The 20,167-nt window shown below is 39.1% G+C and overlaps 1 protein-coding gene across 9 annotated transcripts in view; it reads right to left on the bottom strand.

The window, feature by feature from the left end:
* ccdc57 (coiled-coil domain containing 57) overlaps positions 1-20,167 on the bottom strand; it is a 185,161-nt gene that overhangs the window by 94,545 nt on the left and 70,449 nt on the right. For all 9 annotated transcript variants that reach the window (XR_010021297.1, XM_063074415.1, XM_063074418.1 and 6 more), the window contains 2 exons: positions 7,963-8,163; positions 4,783-4,941 (listed from right to left, as the gene is read on the bottom strand). Coding sequence is in view for 8 of the 9 variants with exons in the window: in XM_063074415.1 (XP_062930485.1) it covers positions 4,783-4,941; positions 7,963-8,163 (360 nt within the window). In the remaining variant the exon portion in view is untranslated. The remainder of the gene's footprint in view (positions 1-4,782; positions 4,942-7,962; positions 8,164-20,167) is intronic.

Raw genomic sequence — 20,167 nt, 5'->3', positions numbered from 1 at the left:
GCTTTCTCTGGCAGACAGAGCATAGGTGTTCAGCAAAACGATCTCCCAGTCTGCATCGGGTCTCGCCAATATATAGAAGGCCACAGTGGGAGCATCTGACGCGGTATATCTCCCCAGCCGACTCACAGGTGAAGTGACGCCTCACCTGGAAGGACTGTCTGGGGCCCTAAATGGTGGTGAGGGAGGAAGTGTAAGGGCATGTGTAGCACTTGTTCTGCTTACAAGGATAAGTGCCAGGAGGGAGATCGGTGGGAAGGGATGTGGGGGGACGGATGGACAAGGGAGTCGCGTAGGGAGCAATCCCTGCGGAAAGCAAAGAGAGGAGGGGAAGGAAAGATGTGCTTAGTGGTGGGATCCCGTTGGAGGTGGCGGAAGTTACGGAGAATTATATGTTGGACCCGGAGGCTGGTGGGGTGGTAGGTGAGGACAAGGGGAACCCTATTCCTACTGGGGTGGTGGGAGGATGGAGTGAGAGCAGATGTGCGTGAAATGAGGGAGATGCATTTGAGAGCAGAGCTGATGGTGGAGGAAGGGAAGCCCCTTTCTTTAAAAAAGGAAGACATCTCCCTCGTCCTGGAATGAAAAGCCTCATCCTGAGAGCAGATGCAGCGGAGACAGAGGAATTGCGAGAAGGGCATGGCATTTTTGCAAGAGGCAGGGTGAGAAGAGGAATAGTCCAGATAGCTGTGAGAGTTAGTAGGCTTATAGTAGACATCAATAGATAAGCTGTCTCCAGAGATAGAGACAGAAAGATCTAGAAAGGAGAGGGAGGTGTCAGAAATGGACCAGGTAAACTTGAGGGCAGGGTGAAAGTTGCTTTAAATTCCAGCATCTGCAGATTTCCTCATGTTTGCGAGGTTATTTTTTGGGTCTGGGAACGCTCAAAAATTTTTCCCATATAAATTAATGGTAATTGCTTCTTCGCTTTACACCATTTCGGCACGAAAGGTTTCATAGGAACGTTCTACCTTAGCAGGAGAAATACGGGACAAGGGCGGTCCCGTATGGGACCAACCAATTTAGCCCAATATACAGGATGTCCCGGCAAACACGGGACAGTTGGCTACCCTATGTTCAAGTTCAATAGTGCATGACAAGGAATGAGGAAAGGTGCAGCTGACTCATATCATTTCCTCGCGGCCCGGTAGCACATGCTTTATGGCCCGGTTTCGGTCCGCGGCCCGGTGGTTGGGGACTGCTGCCTAAAAGTAAACTTGCAGGTTGAGTCAGTAGGAAGGAAGGCAAATGCGATGTTACCATTAATTTTCAGAGGACTAGAAAGGACTAGAATATAAAAGCAAGGGTGTAATGCTGAGGCTTTATAAAGGGAAATAAGGGAAATAATAGCTTTTTAAGAGCTATAACTGACAGTTAGCTCTTGTAAAAAAGAAACTGAATTTCATGGGAAATACTTATAACAGTGAATATCTGAAACAGTTGTTTTCTTGACAGATTTCCCTCCTCTTCCACCCTTCTACTATTATCTCTGTCGGAGAACAATCGGTTTGTGGGGATGTAAGCCAACGTTTTTTCAATACCTGCCACATCCCTCCTTGTAGAGTTCTGCAATTTGAATATAAAAATGCAAAAGACACGAAATGCATGTGGAATCACAGCAAGAGTTAGGAGAAACCTTTGGCAATAAAAAGTTTGGCATTGAAAGATAAGAACTTAATAAACAACATGGATATGGTAGGTGAAAGGGTGTTCTTCAATCCATTAATGGCTCTATGACTATGAAATGAAGAAACAAATCTGCAAATGTTTAATTATCCTTTAAACAAAGCTGGAGCGTGTGGGGATGTGTGGTGGGTTGGAGTTACCCTGCTGACGAATGTTGGCTCAGCTATAATGGGTTTACAGAAATATGCTCACTGCCATGAAACTTGAATTACATAACGATTAACATCACATTCTTTATTTAGCGACAGAGCATGATGTAGACCCTTCCATACCTTCGAGCCACATTGACCCTGCAAACCCCCAATCCTGATTAACCCTAATGTAATCATGTGACAATTTACAACGAATAATTGACCTACCCTGTACGTCTTTGGACTAGGGGAGGAAACCGGAGCACCCGAGGAAAACCCACACATTCCACAAGGAAGACATACAGAGACTCTTTGCGGAGTGGCGCCAGACTTGAACTTCGAACTCCAGAACATCCCGAGCTTGTAATAGTGTCACACCACGGTACTGTGGCGCCAACTTCTGAAATAAAGCTCACTTCTTTACTTCTAAATAAGGCTCACTTTGCATATGCCTTTAAAAAAATGTAGTTTCTCGCTCAATGTGCTCCGAAAATGATATTCAGTCTGGGAAGCCTCCAATCTGATGGCAGGAATATCGATTTCTCAAACTTCTGGTTCTGCTTGACCCCCCCCCCCCACATTCCCCATTCCCATTTCCCTCTCTCGCCTTATCTCCTTACCTGCCTATCACCTCCCTGTGGTGCTCCTCCCCCTTTTCTTTAACTTTCATGGCCTTCTGTCCTCTCCCAGCAGATTCCCCCTTCTCCAGTCCAGTATCTCTTTCACCAATCAACTTCCCAGCTCTTAACTTCACCCCTCCTGGTTTAACCTATCACCTTGTGTTTCTTTCCTCCCCTCCCCCCACCCTCTTATCCTGACTCTTCATCTTTTTTTCTTCAGTCTTGATGAAGGGTCTTGGCCTGAAACATAGATGCCGCCTGGCCTGCTGATTTTCTCCAGCATTGTGTGTGTACGTTACTGGGAAAATGGAATGTTCTACTTCTAAAGAGATTTGCATTGCCTCAAGCATAGATTAGATTAGATTAGATTCAACTTTATTGTCATTGTGCTGAGTACAGATACAAAGCCAATGAAATGCAGTTAGCACCTAAACAGAAATGCAAAGATAGTGTCATTTACAAAATAACTGTGAATAAGAAGTAAGTGCTATAGCACACAAATATAAAAGTACTGAGACAGTACAATATGGGTGAAATACTGCTTAGCACTGTGATGTGAGGTTCAGCAGTGTCACAGCCTCAGGGAAGAAGCTCTTCCTGTGCCTGCTGGTGCGGGAGCGGAGACTCCTGTAGTGCCTACTAGATGGGAGGAGAGCAAAAATTCCATGGTTAGGGTGAGATGCATCCTTGATAATGCTTTTCACCCTACCCAGGCAGCGTTTATGGTAGCTGGGCAATTGGGTGCCAATAATCTGCTGGGCAGTTTTCAGCACACGCTGGCGTGCTTTGCGGTCCGATACGGGACAACTGCCATACCACACTGAGATGCAGTTGGTGAGTATGCTCTCAATGGTACAGCGGTAAAAGTCCGTCAGTATCCTGGGACAGAGGTGAGCTTCCTTGATGCTCCGCAGGAAATAAAGGTGTTGTTGTGTCTTTTCGATCAGGATGGAGGAGTTCAGGGACCAGGTGAGATCCTCGGAAATGTGGACACCAAGGAATTTGAAGCTTGATACATGCTCCACTACAGCTCCATTGATGTAGATGGGAACGTGAGCGTGGCTCCTAGCATGCCTGAAGTCCACAATGATCTCCTTGGTCTTCTGGGTGTTAAGGGCCAGGTTGTCGTCGGCACACCACGCAGCCAGATGCTGGACCTCGTCCCTGTAGGCCGTCTCGTCATCCCCTCTGATCAGGCCAACCACCATGGCGTCATCTGCAAACTTGATTATGGAGTTAGAACCAGGTACAGGAACGCAGTCATTGGTGAAAAGGGAGTACAGAAGAGGGCTCAGCACACAGCCTTGAGGCACACCAGTGTTCAGGGTGAGAGTGGAGGAGGAGAGGTCGTCTAACTTAACTGATTGGGGTCTGATCTAATGTTCCCAAATTTTCCCTACAATGTTCCAACTGACTGCATTTCCTTGCTACCTAGATTTACTGTTTTATTATTAAACTGTTAATAAAAAAATCTCATTATTACCATGTACACCCAGGCTACACAGTTGTCATGCAGAGTATAAATACAGCCATGATAGATATGTAGCAGAATGCTCATACCAAGCAGCAGGTATTACCACTACCTCATAGCTCCAGTGACCCAAGTCTATGATGATGGCTGTGTGGTACTTACATATTCTCCCTGTGAATGTATTGGTTTCTGTCAAGTTCTCTGGCTTCCTCCCACACCCTCCAACAGTTTAATTGGCTGCTGTAAATTTTCTGTGGCGTATATGGGTGGGGATTTGATGTGTATGTGAGGAATGTTACAAGAAAATAAGTGGGAAATGAGAATGACTGATTGCTCGTTCAGCTGGCATAGATTCAATAAGCTGAAGTGGTCTTCTTTTTGTTTGGCAGTATACATGTGTACGATTGAATGACAATAATCTGAACTTGAACTTGAACTTTCATGGCAAAACGAACCACGAGAAATAAAAAAGTTCGTCTCCCATAATGTGTTCACATCATTCTAGATTACATGTCTGTTTCACCAATTGCAGTTTCATTGTTGTCACTCCATAAATAAGAGAAAGGCTGTTCATATTTTTCCAAATTTTATGATGCAACATATTCCAAGTCTGTGGTAATTAACCAACAGTATCAGAGCTCTTAAAAATAAAATCTCCAACTGTGATATGCAAGTTGTCTTGAAAATTGTGATAACTTTGATCAGTTTATTCTTTACAAAAGAAACATTAATTTCATATTCCAATTAGTCCTTAATGGAATAGAAATTCTAATTCCAATGTTTCAACTAGAACTGCAGGCATTTCAAAAAGCTAAGCATCCTTCACTTCAAGTGAGGAAGATGTACCATTTTACAGCTGAAACACAAAGCAGCTTACTTTTCCACATCCTCTTTGTGCCTTGCCATCTCAGCTCTCAACTTTGAATCCTGCTCCTGTAATGTTTTAATTTGTATGTCCTTAGCAACGGTCTCTTTGGAGATCTGTGCAATGTGACCATCCCACCCGACTTTCATTGTAGAAAGCTCATCACGCAACCTAGAAAAACAAAAAGTCAAAACCCAGAAAATTTCGCAGGCCTGTTACAAAACAAATCAATTAGGCCATCTTCAAGCCACTGTGAGATGAAATGCATAATGATGCATTAATAAATGTTCTACAGTGCTCTTTCAGAGGCAACAACAATTATACCACTAAACAGAATTTTTTTTTAAATACTGCTCTGTCCTGATTTTCTTTTCATTGATTATGTGCACTGAGGAAGAATCCTAACGATTAAAATTAATGAGTGCTCATTCTCTTCTATTTCATCCTGTGATAGCATGCCCTGGTTTTATTAATAACTGGACAGTTCTGTTGTTCAGCGAACTGCTCACTAATCTAAACAGTTATTACATTTATTACAATGTGCTCTCTTAATTACGATCCTGAATACAGATTTACACAAAGGTCTTCAGAAAACTTTCTTGTACGTGAAAAATTGGTCTCAACAGCTTCCAACCAAAACTGACATCTATTGTACCGAGTTTGCATAATCATACTGCATGTGTGTGCGGGGTAGGAGGTGGGAGAGGAAGGGTTGAGGTGAACGTAAATATAAAGTTGTTTTTTTAAAAAGTGTCATTAATTTCGGTTTTAAATATTATTTTTGACAGAATGAAGTTCAGTGCAAAGGGTCTGTGAGTAATGAACACACAAAGTGTCAAACACAAGTGATTCAAGATGTTAGAGATAAATGGATTGTAACTGATTTGCTTTGAATTTCTATCATCTCTTCTTAACACAAACATGCACTGGTGGGATTCCACACACTCTAATGATCAGGGAGTTTGGCTTCATACTCAAGTTATACACCTAATAATCATCTTTTTACTGTCACTTTACAACAGGGACTACTGGATTCCCCTCCCAGGAACATAGAAGATAAATATGATATTGTTTATGCAATCTTACATTAAGTCATATACCTTCCCACAGAAATAGAAAATGGGGGAGGGATCCCTCTATAGGGTGAGGTCAGGTTGTTGAAATACTTTTAATGTTTATGAAATTGTCTGGTTAAAAGATTAATAAGGGCACTTACAGTGTGAAAAAATAACAAACTAGTACTTGTGTAATAGCTGTTATATGCACATTGGACTTGTTGATGAACCTGAAACTGGAAATAAAATGACTGAAATGCTCACCTGGAGTCTGATGCTAAGAGAAAAAAGGTTATTTAAAATTGATGAGCCTTGTGGTTCTACTGTAGTCATCCAAATGTAGTACTTACTCAATTAATTCCCTTTTTGCAAGCATTTCCTGATCTATTGGCCATTTCCAGCTTTCTTCCTTTGATTTTTAGGTTCCCTTTGTCCTATCCAGCCCTCCCCAAACCTCATTATAAATTTGGTTTTCTCACTGCCTGGTTATGATGAAAATTTGAGCCTAAATATTAATTCTGTTTCTCTTGCCACAGATTTTGCCTGACATGTTGAACACAAGCATTTTTATCAAGCATTTCACATAGATGCATGTAGAATAAACCATTCCTGAACAACTACTCAATTTAAACTGTTGTTTCTAATAATAGAGTATCCAATAATAGACTTCTACTGTTTTAGGAAATATAAGCCAAATTGTAATTGGCATTACAATCCTTCATAGGTCAAACTCAAGTGTACATCTGAGGTTTAAACAGCAGCGACTTGTTCAGCAATTGCACCTGATAAAAATTAGCTTTCAATTCCTGACCCGATTGCTTATAGGACCTAGTTTGACAATTTGTTTAGCTTTGAAACTCATTATCCTGGATCCATTATATCACATTGCAATCTGCATTTCATACTATAAAGCCTGCCACTTAATTCTTTTGCAAGAGTTTTACTGACATATAGAGCTTCAATGCAAAATCAGCAACCAATTTAGTACAGTCGGCCCTCTTTATCCGCGAGGGATTGGCTCCAGGACCCCTCGCGGATACCAAAAAAACACGGATGCTCAAGTCCCTTATTCAACGTCTTTAAATGCAGTGGACCTTAGGACCCAGCGGAACCCCGGACTTTATTTAACCTGTCTCAGTATGGTGGGTATTAGGACCCGGTGGCGGAGCTCTGAATCCGCAGTGTTTCTGTTCATGAAAATAATCACCATCGCGATTTAAAATAAAGTGGAAATAATAAAGCGATCAGAAAGGGATGAAACGCCATCGGTCATTGGAAAAGCGTTAGGCTACAGTCAGTCAATGATCGGAACAATTTTAAAGGATAAAATGAGAAAGGCCTTGCCCGATTAAAGCTACAATTATTACTAAGCAACACAGTGGTTTAATTATTGGGTTTTGGGGTTTTGGGTTTTTGATCCTCCACATCAATCCGGCAGGGATGGACAGCGTGCTCGGGAGCGATCTGTCACTGTATCGAACTCGGGAACTTCCATTCCCAAGCCCGGCATTGAAACATACGTTTCTTAAGTATTTTATATGCATAGAAAGGTAAAATATATACTATATACTAAGACAAACGTTTGACTAACTGACACTAAATAATACCGGATGTACCTGTTCCAACTTAAGTTAGTAAGAGAACTTCCATTTTTTTATCCCGATCCACGATAACCTACGCACATCCTCCCGTACACTTTAAATCATCTCTAGATTACTTATAATACCTAATACAATGTGAATTCTATGTAAATAGTTGTTATACTGCATTGTTTAGGGAATAATGACAAGAAAAACAGGCTGTACATTCTGTACATGCTCAAACAGCAAGCGTTGGAAGAGCATTTCCGGGTTTTCTTGATTCGTAGTTGGTTGAATTCGTGCATGCGGAACTCACGGATAAGGAGGGCCGACTGTACTGTCAATTGATCATGGGAAAGAGAAACACAGCTGGGCATGCACTGCCACTGAAACCTAGATAATAGCAAGAAATTTGCAATGTAATAATGGAAAACTATTAGTGCCATTATAAATCTGAAGAAACTGATAGGAATTTGCGGCATCTAGATGTGCTATTCCAGGTAAAATTCTCTAAGGCAGGGGCCTGGCCCAGTATGATTCAGCTTAATGTAACTTACTTCTCAATAACATCCTCTTTCTCTTTTAGGGCATCTATATGGCTCCATTCCATTCGCCGTTTCTCCATTTCGACCGTCTCCAAGCTGATATGTAAATCACGTATCTTATTGTTCAGTTCCCTTATCTGTTCTGTGTGTGCTTGCTTTGTAGTAGCAAGTTTTGCATCTCTCTCACGAGCAAGACGATCAAGTTCAGAATGTCTAAGGAAAGATGAGACCTTTTAAATATAATGAACTAATCATTAAGTTACTCAATTATGAATAATCAAAAATATCTTCCAATTTGTCCAGTGATAAGAGGAACTCTGCACGAGAAAAACACAATCCAAAGCTTTCCTAAAATCATTGGAATACTGCATCCCAACAACTATCACAGAAAAGACACCTTTATAGATGTCTTTTGCCTTGGAGAATAGCTGCTAAATTAGTGTTTCCAAAAACTTCTCCAAATTCTTGAATGAATCTCTACATTTCTCAAGTTTCAACACGTTTCATCCCTTATTTTAATTAATAGTGAACGTGACTATGATTACCATAATCTTAAACTTCAGTCTGCTTTCTATCCTCCTTTAAAGTGTTCCTTTAAAGCTATCTCTTATATCAATACCTTGTTAATATGTCCTTTTGTGTTTTAGTGCAAAATTGTATTTCTTGAATTTTTTTGCTACGTTAAATATTCTATGCAAATAAAAGTTCTAGTTGTTTACTTATTGATCCATTATGGAAATTAATATAGGAGAGTTTGAAAAATAACCTGGAAACACTATTCAGTTACATTATCCCGTGATATACTTGATTTTACTTGATGCAGATTACATATATCATTCTCCTCACTGATTGATTTCAAAGTATACAGGAGAATGTGTAAACACTTGCACGTGGAGATTACTCTGGAGACAGAAACAAATGACTAAAACCAGCAGTTCTGTTTAAGCCTCACTTCTGAAAATACAAAATTCTCCTCTCAAGTTTTATGATTTGTACAGTAAGAAGAACCAAGCATTCCACTACTTCAAGATGGTGGGCTTCACAGATGAGTGATAATAGATGAGTTGTTTGGGGTTGGGATCTTGGATGTATTGATGGGGGTGAGAATTGGAAGAGCAGCCCCACTGTTTGAGATTCTATATTCAGGATGCTCTTTTCAGATTGTTCATTTAATTGCTACGACACCAAGTGCATTTGAACTTGAAGCTTAAGCAAACAAGAAACCTTCTTGGCTTATGTGGAAGACCTGATGCTTGGTTCAAAAAATATCGTCTCATTTCTTTTGGTCCACTACTCTGGGAAAAAAGTGTACGTGCACATCTGGTTTTTAATTTTATGACTAATGGTGTTGCACCATAGCATGGTTTTATTTTTAGAACAATGGTAAAACTAAGGTCTAAAGCAGTGGTCCCCAACCACCGGGCCGCGGATCGGTACCAGGCCCCAAAGCATGCGCTATCGGGCCGCAAGGAAACAATATGGTTTGGTGATAGGAGTCAGCTGCACCTTTCCTCATTCCTTGTCATGCCCACCGTTGAGCTTGAACGCATGCGAGGTCATTACCCGCGCGTCATCCATGTCAGCGCGGGAAGAAGATCAACTCCTCGAGCTTGCAAATGACGACGGGCTGAAAAGTATGTTTGACATAACATCTCTGCTGGCATTCTGGATCAAAATCAAGGCTAAATATCCTGAGATAGCCAGGAAAGCACTGAAAACGTTGATTCCATTTCCAACATATCTCTGCAATGAATGCAACGAAAACCAAATTGCGGAATAGACTGGACATAAGAAACCCCCTTCGAGTATCACTGTCTCCCGTCATCCTTCGATGGGACCGTCTTGTTGCAGGGAAACAAGCCCAGGGCTCCCACTGATTCAGCGATATTGGTGTGTTGCAATGATTTTATATGTTCATACGGGGAAAATATGTGCTGTGTGTTTAATATCCAAACTTACTTATATAACCATATAACAATTACAGCATGGAAACAGGCCATCTCTGCCCTGCAAATCCGTGCCGAATGCTTCTCTCACCTAGTCCCTCCGACCTGCACTCAGTCCATAACCCTCCATTCCTTTCCTGTCCATATACCTATCCGATTTTTCTTTAAATGATAATATCGAACCTGCCTCTACCACTTCTACTGGAAGTTCGTTCAACACTTACTTCAAGCTCCCCTGTCCTCCCCTGATAATTGACTTATCACTATATTCATGCGAGGAAAATATGCGCTGTGTGTTTAATATTAAATTCATTAGATAAATCCTTTTAGAAACGAAATTGAGTGTATTAGCCACTTATCACCTATATTCCGGACATGATTAACACCCCCACCCCCAACCCTGAACAGAATCGCCAAAAACGATTTGTGGAAAAAATTGGCACGTCATGCGCACTGGTGCCCATGCAAGGCTTCATGGTCATTGTAGTCTCTCTGGGAAACAACGTATTTGACTGCTACTCTTGTCTGTTGGCAACCCTGACCGCCGCCGCCCCCCCACCCCCGTCAGCCGGTCCGCAAGAATATTGTCAATATGAAACCGGTCCGCAGTGCAAAAAAGGTTGGGGATCCCTGGTCTAAAGGAAGAGACCTGAATGTTACAGAAGAATGGTTTCCGAGCAGTACATAACTGCAATTGCTCTGGGAGGACTGAGTAAGGACATTGCTTGATATTTTAAACTCTAATGTTTTAGAACAGAGAATCTAGGAACCTTCGGCCCACAATGTTGTGGCGACCACGTAACCTACTCTAGAAACCGCCTAGAATTTCCCTACCGCATAGCCCTCCATTTTTCTAAGTGCCATGTACCTATCTAAGAGGCTCTTAAAAAACCCTATTGTATTTACTTCCACCACCGCCACCAGCAATGCATTCCACATACTCACCACTCTCTGTGTGAAAAGCTTACCCCTGATGTCCCCTCAGTATCCATTTCCAAGCACCTTAAAACTATGCCACCTCATGTTAGCTACAGTGGCATGCAAAAGTTTGGGCACCCCGGTCAAAATTTCTGTTACTGTGAATAGCTAAGCGAGTAAAAGATGAACTGATTTCCAAAAGGCATAAGGTTAAAGATGACACATTTCTTTAATACTTTAAGCAGAAAACTTTTTTTATTTCCATCTTTTACAGTTTCAAAATAACAAAAAAGGAAAAGGGCCCCAAGCAAAAGTTTGGGCACCCTGCATGGTCAGTACTTAGTAACACCCCCTTTGGCAAGTATCACAGCTTGTAAACGCTTCTTGTAGCCAGCTAAGAGTCTTTCAATTCTTGTTTGGGGGATTTTTGCCCATTCTTCCTTGCAAAAGGCTTCTAGTTCTGTGAGATTCTTTTACATGCACTGCTCTTTTGAGGTCTAACCACAGATTCTCAATGATGTTTAGGTCAAGGGTTCTTTCCCCGTCAATGAGGGAAAAATCCCCTCTCCAACTGTTAAGCACGGGGGCGGATCGATCATGTTTTGGGCTTGTGTTGCAGCCAGTGGCACGGGGAACATTTACTGTTAGAGGGAAGAACGAATTCAATTAAATACCAGAAAATTCTGGAAGCAAACATCACACTGTCTGTAAAAAAGCCGAAGAGGAAAAGAGCATGGCTTCTACAACAGGATAATGAATCTAAACACACCTGAAAATCCACAATGGACTACCTCAAGAGGCGCAAACTGAAGGTTTTGCTATGGCCCTCATAGTCCCCCGACCTAAACATCATCGAGAATCTGTGGATAGACCTCAAAAGAGCAAAGCATGCAAGACGACCCAAGAATCTCACAGAACTAGAAGCCTTTTGCAAGGAAGAATGGGCGAAAATCCCCCAAACAAGAATTGAAAGAGTCTTAACTGGCTACAAAAAGCGTTTACAAGCTGTGATATTTGCCAAAGGGGGTGTTACTAAGTACTGACCATGGAGAGTGCCCAAACTTTTGCTTCGAGCCCTTTTCCTTTCTTGTTTTTTTGAAACTGAAGATGGAAATAAAGTTTTCTTGCTTAAAGTATTAAAGAAATGTGCCATCTTCAACTTTATGCCTTTTGGAAATCAGTTCATCTTTTACTCTCTTAGCTATTCACAGTAACAGAAATTTTGACCACGGGTGCCCAAACTTTTGCATGCCACTGTATTTCAGTCCTGGGAAAAAGCTTCTGGCTATCCACACAATCAATGCCCCTCATCATTTTATACACCTCTATCAGGTCATCTCTCATCCTCTGTCGCTCCAAGAAGAAAAGGCCAAGTTCAGTCAACCTATTCTCATAAGGTACGCCCTCCAATCCAGGCAACATCCTTGTCAATCTCCTCTGCACTCTCTATAGAATCCACATCCTTGATGTAGTGAGGTGACCAAAACTGAACACAGTACTCCAAGTGGGGTCTGACCAAGGTCTTATATAAGCTGTAACATTCCCTCATGGCTCTTGAACTCAATCCCATGATTGATGAATGCCAACACACCATATGCTTTCTTAACAACACTGTCAACCTGCACAGCAGCTTTGAGTGTCCTATGGACAAGGACCCCAAGATCTCTCAGATTCTCCACACTGCCAAGAGTCTTACCATTAGTATTATATTTTGTCTTCAAATTTGACCTACCAAAATGAACCACTTCACACTTATCTGAGTTGAAGTTCATTAACTGACTTATCTTTTGAAGAATGGGATAGATTGGGTATTAAATGATTTCAGGATTTGTTTGATAGAGGGAATCTCTCTTCTTTTGTGCAACTTTCAACGAAATTTAACCTTTCCAACACTCACTTTTTCGATACAGATTAGAGAATTTTTAAGATCTCAATTACTTACATTTCCTACAAGTCCAGATAAGAAGATAGTAGATACAATTTTAAACCTGAAACCCTTTGATAATGGTTCAATATCTTACATTTATGGTCTACTGTTGGGACTGAAAAAGGCCTCTTTAGGTAAAATTAAAAGAGATCGGTTTAACTGTAATGAGCCCTTTTATTTTCTTCCTTTTTTCTGTAACTGTTAAGTAACTGTCAATTTACTTTCTTTATAATTTTATGCTGGTGTATGATCTCTCGTATCTGATGAGAGCTGGAAGATTATTTTAAAGTCGATTAATTCTTCATCATTATGTGCTCGTCATTCTTTATTACAATTCAAAGTGGTACATAAAGTTCATATGTCTAAAGACAAGCTTTCCCGTTTCTATGCAGATATTTCCCCTTACTGTGATAGATGTACTAATGGAATGGCCACACTATCTCATATGCTCTGGACACGTCAGAGCCTTGAAAAATTCTGGAAAGATGTATTTCAAACTTTTTCTGCACTTTTCAATGTCAGCTTTAAGCCCAATCCTTTGACTGCCTTGTTTGGTATTGTTGAAGATAGTGCTACAAAATTGAAGCCATCTAATTTGAGGGTACTGGCCTTTATGTCTCTTATGGCCAGGAGGGCGATCTTGCTCAAGTGGAAGGAGGCCGCCCCGCCCACTCATGTTCAATGGCTATCTGACATTATGTTGTGCCTTGATCTAGAGAAGATTCATTGTTCGATTTCTGATTCTGAACATGATTTTGTAATGTTATGGGGGCCCTTTCTGAATTATTTTCACAATCTTTGAACTGTTATTAAAGTATGGATCTGAGCCATTATTATTAAAATATCATATGGTAAGGTATTCTTTTTTTTACCAACCAGCTCATTTTGGTAGTGGGGATAAATTTTTCTAAATAAAATACAATTATATTATTCTATTTCATTTCATAATTCAATCTTTTTTTATACATGATTGATTTGGAATATGGGATACTGTGATCATATTACTGTGATTTAAATGCAATATAATTCGTATTATTTACTTGTATCCTTATTTTATATTTGTATTCATGTAATTTATATAATAATAAAAATATTGAAAAAGTTGTTCATCTGCCACTTCTCAGCTTAGTTCTGCATCCTATCGATGTCCTGCTGTAACCTCTAACAACCCTCCAGACTATCCACACGCCCCCAACCTTTGTGTCATCAGCAAATTTACTAATCCACCCTTCTACTTCTTCATCCAGGGCATTTATAAAAGTCACAAAGAGGAGGGGTCCCAGAACAGATCCCTGCAGAACACCACTCGTTACCGACCTCCAGGCGGAATACAAACCATCTACAACCAGCCTTTGCCTTCTGTGGGCAAGCCAATTTTGGATCCACAAAGCAAGGTCTCCTTGAATCCCATGCCTCCTTACTTTCTGAAGGAGCCTTGCATGGGAAACCTCATCAAATGCCTTACTGAAATCCATATACATTACATCCACTGCTTTTCCTTCATCAATGTGTCTTGTTACATCCTCAAAGAATTTAATCAGGCTCATAAGGCACGACCTGCCCTTGACAAAGCCATGCTGACTATCTCTAATCAGATTATGTCTCTCCAAATGCTTATAATTCCTGCCTCTCAGGATCTTCTCCAACAACTTGCCCACCACTGAAGTCAGACTCATTGGGTTATCTCTACTCCCTTTCTTGCACAAGGGAACAACATTTGCAACCCTCCAATCCTCCGGTACTTCTCCCGTCTCTATTGATAACGAAAAGATCATTGCAAGAGGCTTAGCAATCTCCTCCCTCACTTCCCACAGTAGCCTGGGGTATATCTCATTTGGTCCCGGTGACTTATCTAACTTAATGCTTTTCAAAAGCTCCAGCACGTCCTCTTTCTTAATGTCTATATGCTCAAGCATTTCAGTCTGCTACAAGTCATTTTGGTCAGAATATTGGTTCCTGTAGTCTTGCCATGCTACTACACTAGCAATTTGCACTATAAATCTCATTTATAAACACATAGAACAATCCAGACTATCCAGTAATAAATGCTGTCATCAAATTTTAAAATAGGAAATATGTGTTCATAATAGAAGCCAGTGTCCACAAGGATGGTATCTAATCTCTGCTAGTAAAGGAAAGGTTATACGTTTGTACATCTAGCAGAGCACTATCATGTTGAGATTCAGAAATCACTAATAAGGTAGGCAACAAGCCAATTAATTTAATTATCAACCACTTCAATGTGCTTTTCCATATCTAATATCAAAACTTCAAACTTACCTTTTGTTAGGACAAAATATTTTGTAAAACTTCAAATGTACAACAAGTTGTAAGAGTTTATTTAATGTCAAATTTGTAGTGTAAATGCCCATACTCTGCTTGCAAGCTGAGATGGAAAAAGTGTAATGAATGTAGAAAGACTAAACAAGGTAGATGACCTGAGCATTACATACTTGCACCTGATGGAAACTTGCTGGTGTATTTTACTGATGACATTTCCTGCATTACAACAGTAACCACAATTCAAAAGTATTCATTAAGTTGCAAAGGGCTTTGATATCTTTAAAGTTGTAGGTACCATAAAAATCAGAATTTCTTTCGCTTCTTCCAAAACAACTTACTAATTATATCATTATTTACATCTTGATATTTGACAGTTTTTAACAATTTGGTCAAAGTTCTTTAGTTTAAGAGGATGACAGGGGCTCTATAAATGTACCAGTTCTTGCACAGGGTATCTCAAAGAAAGACTGTTGCTGAGTCAAAGAAACCTTAAAGGTTGTAATCCAGGCCTTCTGTTGAATTGCAGTACCTTCAGTTTCAGAGGTTAATTTGAAAACATTATCATGTAATATAAACTACTTAATTTTTCTTTCTCCTTGTACTTTTATATCAACTTGCTGAAAGTTAAAAAAAAAAGCTTTGTTTTAAAAATATCATAACAGATAATTCAAGTGCAGCAATGTACTTGTGGTCTGAAAGAAAAGTTCCCCATAAATGTAGCATGCAGTATTTACAGTCCAATATCGAGCTGCAGGATTAAAAGCTGCGTAAGCTTTTGTTTTAGTGTTTCTGAAGAGCAGAAACATTTACTTATACAACTGAGGTCATTACTTACTGACTGCAAACAGAAAACAAAGTTTATATTATATTTTTATATGCAGCTCTTGTACTTTGTTTATTTACACTTAACAAGTTTCCACACAATAACATTGTTAGCTGTGCTGAATCAATACACAGCTGCGAACAACAGAAAAAACTACCTTTGAATAAACCAGAGGACTAGCAACAAAATGATGTAAAACTACAAAAGTATTTTGGAACCATCAATGGTGAAAATAAAGCTTTTATATTTTAGAAGTTAATATAGAAGTTATAATATAGAAGCATAATATAGAAGTTATATTAAATTTGTTAATGTATTTTTTTGCTGAACAGAGCTTTTAAAAGTTGTATGCTTGAGTATTAACTTGCTGAATCTCATGAAGCTCACCAATTCTTTGGTTAATACTCATGGCATTGAAAGGAATTAGGGATTATGATTGAATACTACCCCACTTATCCAACTGACATACATGATATAAATGTCTCTTGAAATTTGTGATTTATAAAATATTTCATGTCTATTTATTTTGTTGTGTGGCATATGGGAACTGCAACAAAATACCAAAGGTCAAATAAAAAATTATTGTCATAATACCATCAAGTACATTATTCATGAAACTCAAATTTGATAAAATGCTTACTGCATAACAATAAAAGTACAACTCATTACCATAATCCACACCAAATCCAGGGGCTACTAATTATTGTTTCCATACTATTTTAGTGGATCACTGATAAACTGACCTAGCTCTTACAGGCCTCAAAAGCAAGAATATCACTACAGTCACATCAAGTCAATCTCTGGATTTCTCCTCCATTTGAATTTTTTCTACTCATTCCCTTTACAAAATTTACATAGTAGGTTGAGTTGATAACTTTAGTTATACAGTAGTTCTGTCAATGACTTCAATGCGAACATCATTTTGAGCACAGTTGAGAATGAGCTGATTTTTCGTATTATGAGATGAAACACTAAACAACACATCAGACCAGCAATCCTGCTGAAAGCCGAGAATTGCAGCTTGCACATAGCACCAATATATTGAGAAAATACACTTTATTAAGACAAAAAGCTATTATTTACTAAACATTGAAGGATGGTTGATGGTATCAACTCCACTCTCAGACAACAAATTCTGGGGCATTTTGAGCAAGGAATCTGGCCTGACACTGCAATGTCAGGAGCTTGCTTGTCCAAAGTATGTTATTTCTAATGAACTGTTAAATGCACTAACTGCTTTTCAGGTGAATGTAAAATATCTCAAGGTACTATTTACAAAGGAACATTAAAATCCTTCCCATGCATGGCTATCACAGTTTCCTTAAACCAAAACAAATTATCTTTGATTTAATATTAAAACAGGTTTGGATAAAACATGACTGACCTAAAACTTCATTTCTATTTCTCTCTCCATTGATGCTGCCTGTGCTGTTGAGCAAGACCGGCACTTTCAATTTTTATATTTAAATATTTATCTGTATCCCGGGCCATGAGCTGAATAAGCTGTGGAATATTTGAACCCATTTTTAGGGATATGAGGAACAGGATATAATTCCCCTTATTTCTTCCAAAATAATATGTAAGAAGTTTAAGCCGACATCCATTGAAATAATCTACATAGCTCTGGTGTGATAACTATATCTTACAAATAAATGGATATGTATACACTATAAGGTTGAACTAAGTATTTTTAAGATTTTCTTTACTCTTTAAGTCTCTACATAAAAGTACTGTACCTTTCAACGCTTAAAGGGAGAAAGTAAAGGCTTCTTGCCAGCTAATGGAAATGCAGAATTCATGTTGACCTTGGAACTGCATGAAATACTTCTCTATATATAAAATCACTCAAGTCTGATTTCCCTCATCTTGACAAGCACTTCATTTTCTCTCTTGGTGCCTTAAATAGTGACCACTAAAATTCTTCCAAATCTTGTTGGCAACAAATTATTTATAATTGGAGCCCTCCAAGTAGTTCAGTTAGTCAGTTAGTTAAGCCATAAGTAGCTGAGCCATAAATATTTAGAAGGCATCATAGTCAATATACAGGTTATAATAAATTTACCAGAAGTACAGGGGAGCAGTAATAATAGTACAGAATTTAAAAACAATGAATATATCTAAAAAGGAAAGTACTAGAAAAATAGGGATAATGAAAGCCAGTCAATAACTTGAATCTCTTAGCCTGCATCAGAGGGTACTCTACTGCTGGTGGACATATTAGTGATAATCCTTCAAAACGTCCGTTGTTTTGAAACTGTCCTGACAGATTGGAATGTGACAAATATCTCAGTTACTTTACAAAGAAGGAAGAAAGAAAATAGGGAACTGTTGGCCAGTTAACCGCATATCAGTTGCTGGTAAAACATTAGAATTTATTACCGAGGAAATGAAACAGGGATTCAATACTAAAATATTAATCCAGCTAGTTGAGTGGTGTTGCAGCAACAACCTTGTACTCAGTGTCAGTAAGACAAAAGAGCTTATTGTGGATGGTAGGAAGGGTAAGATGATGGAACACGAACCAATCCTCATAGAGGGATCAGAAGTGGAGAGAGTGAGCAATTTCAAGTTCTTGGGTGTCAGGATCTCTGAGGATCTAACCTAGTCCCAACATATCGATGCAGCTATAAAGAAGGCAAGACGGCAGCCTTATTTCATTGGGAGTTTGAAGAGATTTGGTTTGTCAACTATAACACTCAAAAACTTCTATAGATGTACAGTACCGTGGACAGCAATGTGATAAGCTGCATCACTGTCAGGTATGGGTGGGGGGGGGGGGCACTGCACAGGACAAAAGGAGCTACAGAAAATTGTAAAGTTAGTCAGCTCTATCTTAGGCACTAGCCTCTATAGTACCCAAGATATCTTCAAGGAGAGGTGCCTCAGAAAGGCAACGTCCATTATTAAGGACCTCCATCACCCAGGGAATGCCCCCTTCCCATTGTTACCATCAGGACAGAGGTACAAGAAGCTTAAAGGCACACACTCAGTGATTGATGAACAGTTTCTTTCCCTCTGCCATCTGATTCCTAAATGGGCATTGAACCCATGAACACTACCTCACATATCGGAATGTGTGATATCCTTAGATGCTGAGAAGGCCTACAATCGGGTTGAATGAAGTTATTTATTTAAAACATTAGAAAAATTTAATTTTGCATCAGATTTTATTCAATGGATTAAATTACTTTATTTATCTCCTTCTGCTCGGGTTGTTACTAATTTTCAAAGTTCCAAACCATTTAAACTTCACTGCGGAACTAGACAAAGGCTGTCCGTTGAGTCCTTTGTTTTTTGATCTAGCTTTAGAACCCCTTGCCATTGCTTTTCAAGAATCTAATGATATCAATGGTATCTTAAGGAAAGGTATCACCCACAAAATCTCGCTTTACACAGATGATATATGGCTTTTTATCTCTAATATTGAGACCTCGTTACCTTGCGTACTTTCTTTACTCTCCCATTTTAGCCAGTTTTCAGGATATAAATTGAACCTATATAAGAGTGAATTATTTACTTTAAATAATTTGGTATCAATTAATACTAATCTCCCTTTTAAAATTGTAAGGAATCAATTTACTTATTTGGGTGTAACAGTCACTAAGAATTACAAACACCTGTTTAAAGAAAACTTGCTTACTTTATTGAACCATGTAAAAAAGATATCATTAAATTGGTCACCTCTTTCAGTATCGTTGATTGGATGAATTAATTCTATTAAAATGAATATTCTACCTAAATTTAAATATCTTTTTCGGGCTTTACCCGTTTTAATTCCTAAATCCTTTTTTGACTCCCTTGAATCTATTTAATCCTATATATGGAAAAATAAACATCCTCGTTTAAATAAAGTTCATCTTCAAAAACTGAAAAAGTCTGGAGGTTTAGCCTTACATAATTTTAGAGGCAGGGGGAGGGAGTCGACGTTCTCCCCCCCCCCCCCCGCCAATTTTAGGTTTTATTACTGGGCAGTTAATATACGATATCTTACGTTTTGACTATATTATATTAATCGAGTAGACTGTCCGGTATGGGTTTCTTTAGAAGCTAACTCTGTTAATCAATTTTCTATTATTTCTCTTCTTAGATCCTCACTTCCTTTATTTGTAAGTAAACCAACTGATAATTTAATAGTTAAACATACTCTGAGGATCTGGATACAATTTAGAAAACAATTTGGTTTATTAAGATTTTCCCTTTCTAGTCCCATTTATTCTAACTTTTTTTAAACCCTCCACAACTGATTTAGTTTTTAAAGAATGGGACAGGTTGGGTACTAAATGTTTTTGGGGTCTGTTTGTGGAGGAAATCTTTTTTCAT

This window comes from Mobula hypostoma, chromosome 22 (genome assembly GCF_963921235.1).
Source record: "Mobula hypostoma chromosome 22, sMobHyp1.1, whole genome shotgun sequence".
NCBI lineage: Eukaryota > Metazoa > Chordata > Chondrichthyes > Myliobatiformes > Myliobatidae > Mobula > Mobula hypostoma.
This window is presented reverse-complemented; position numbering and strand designations above follow the sequence as displayed.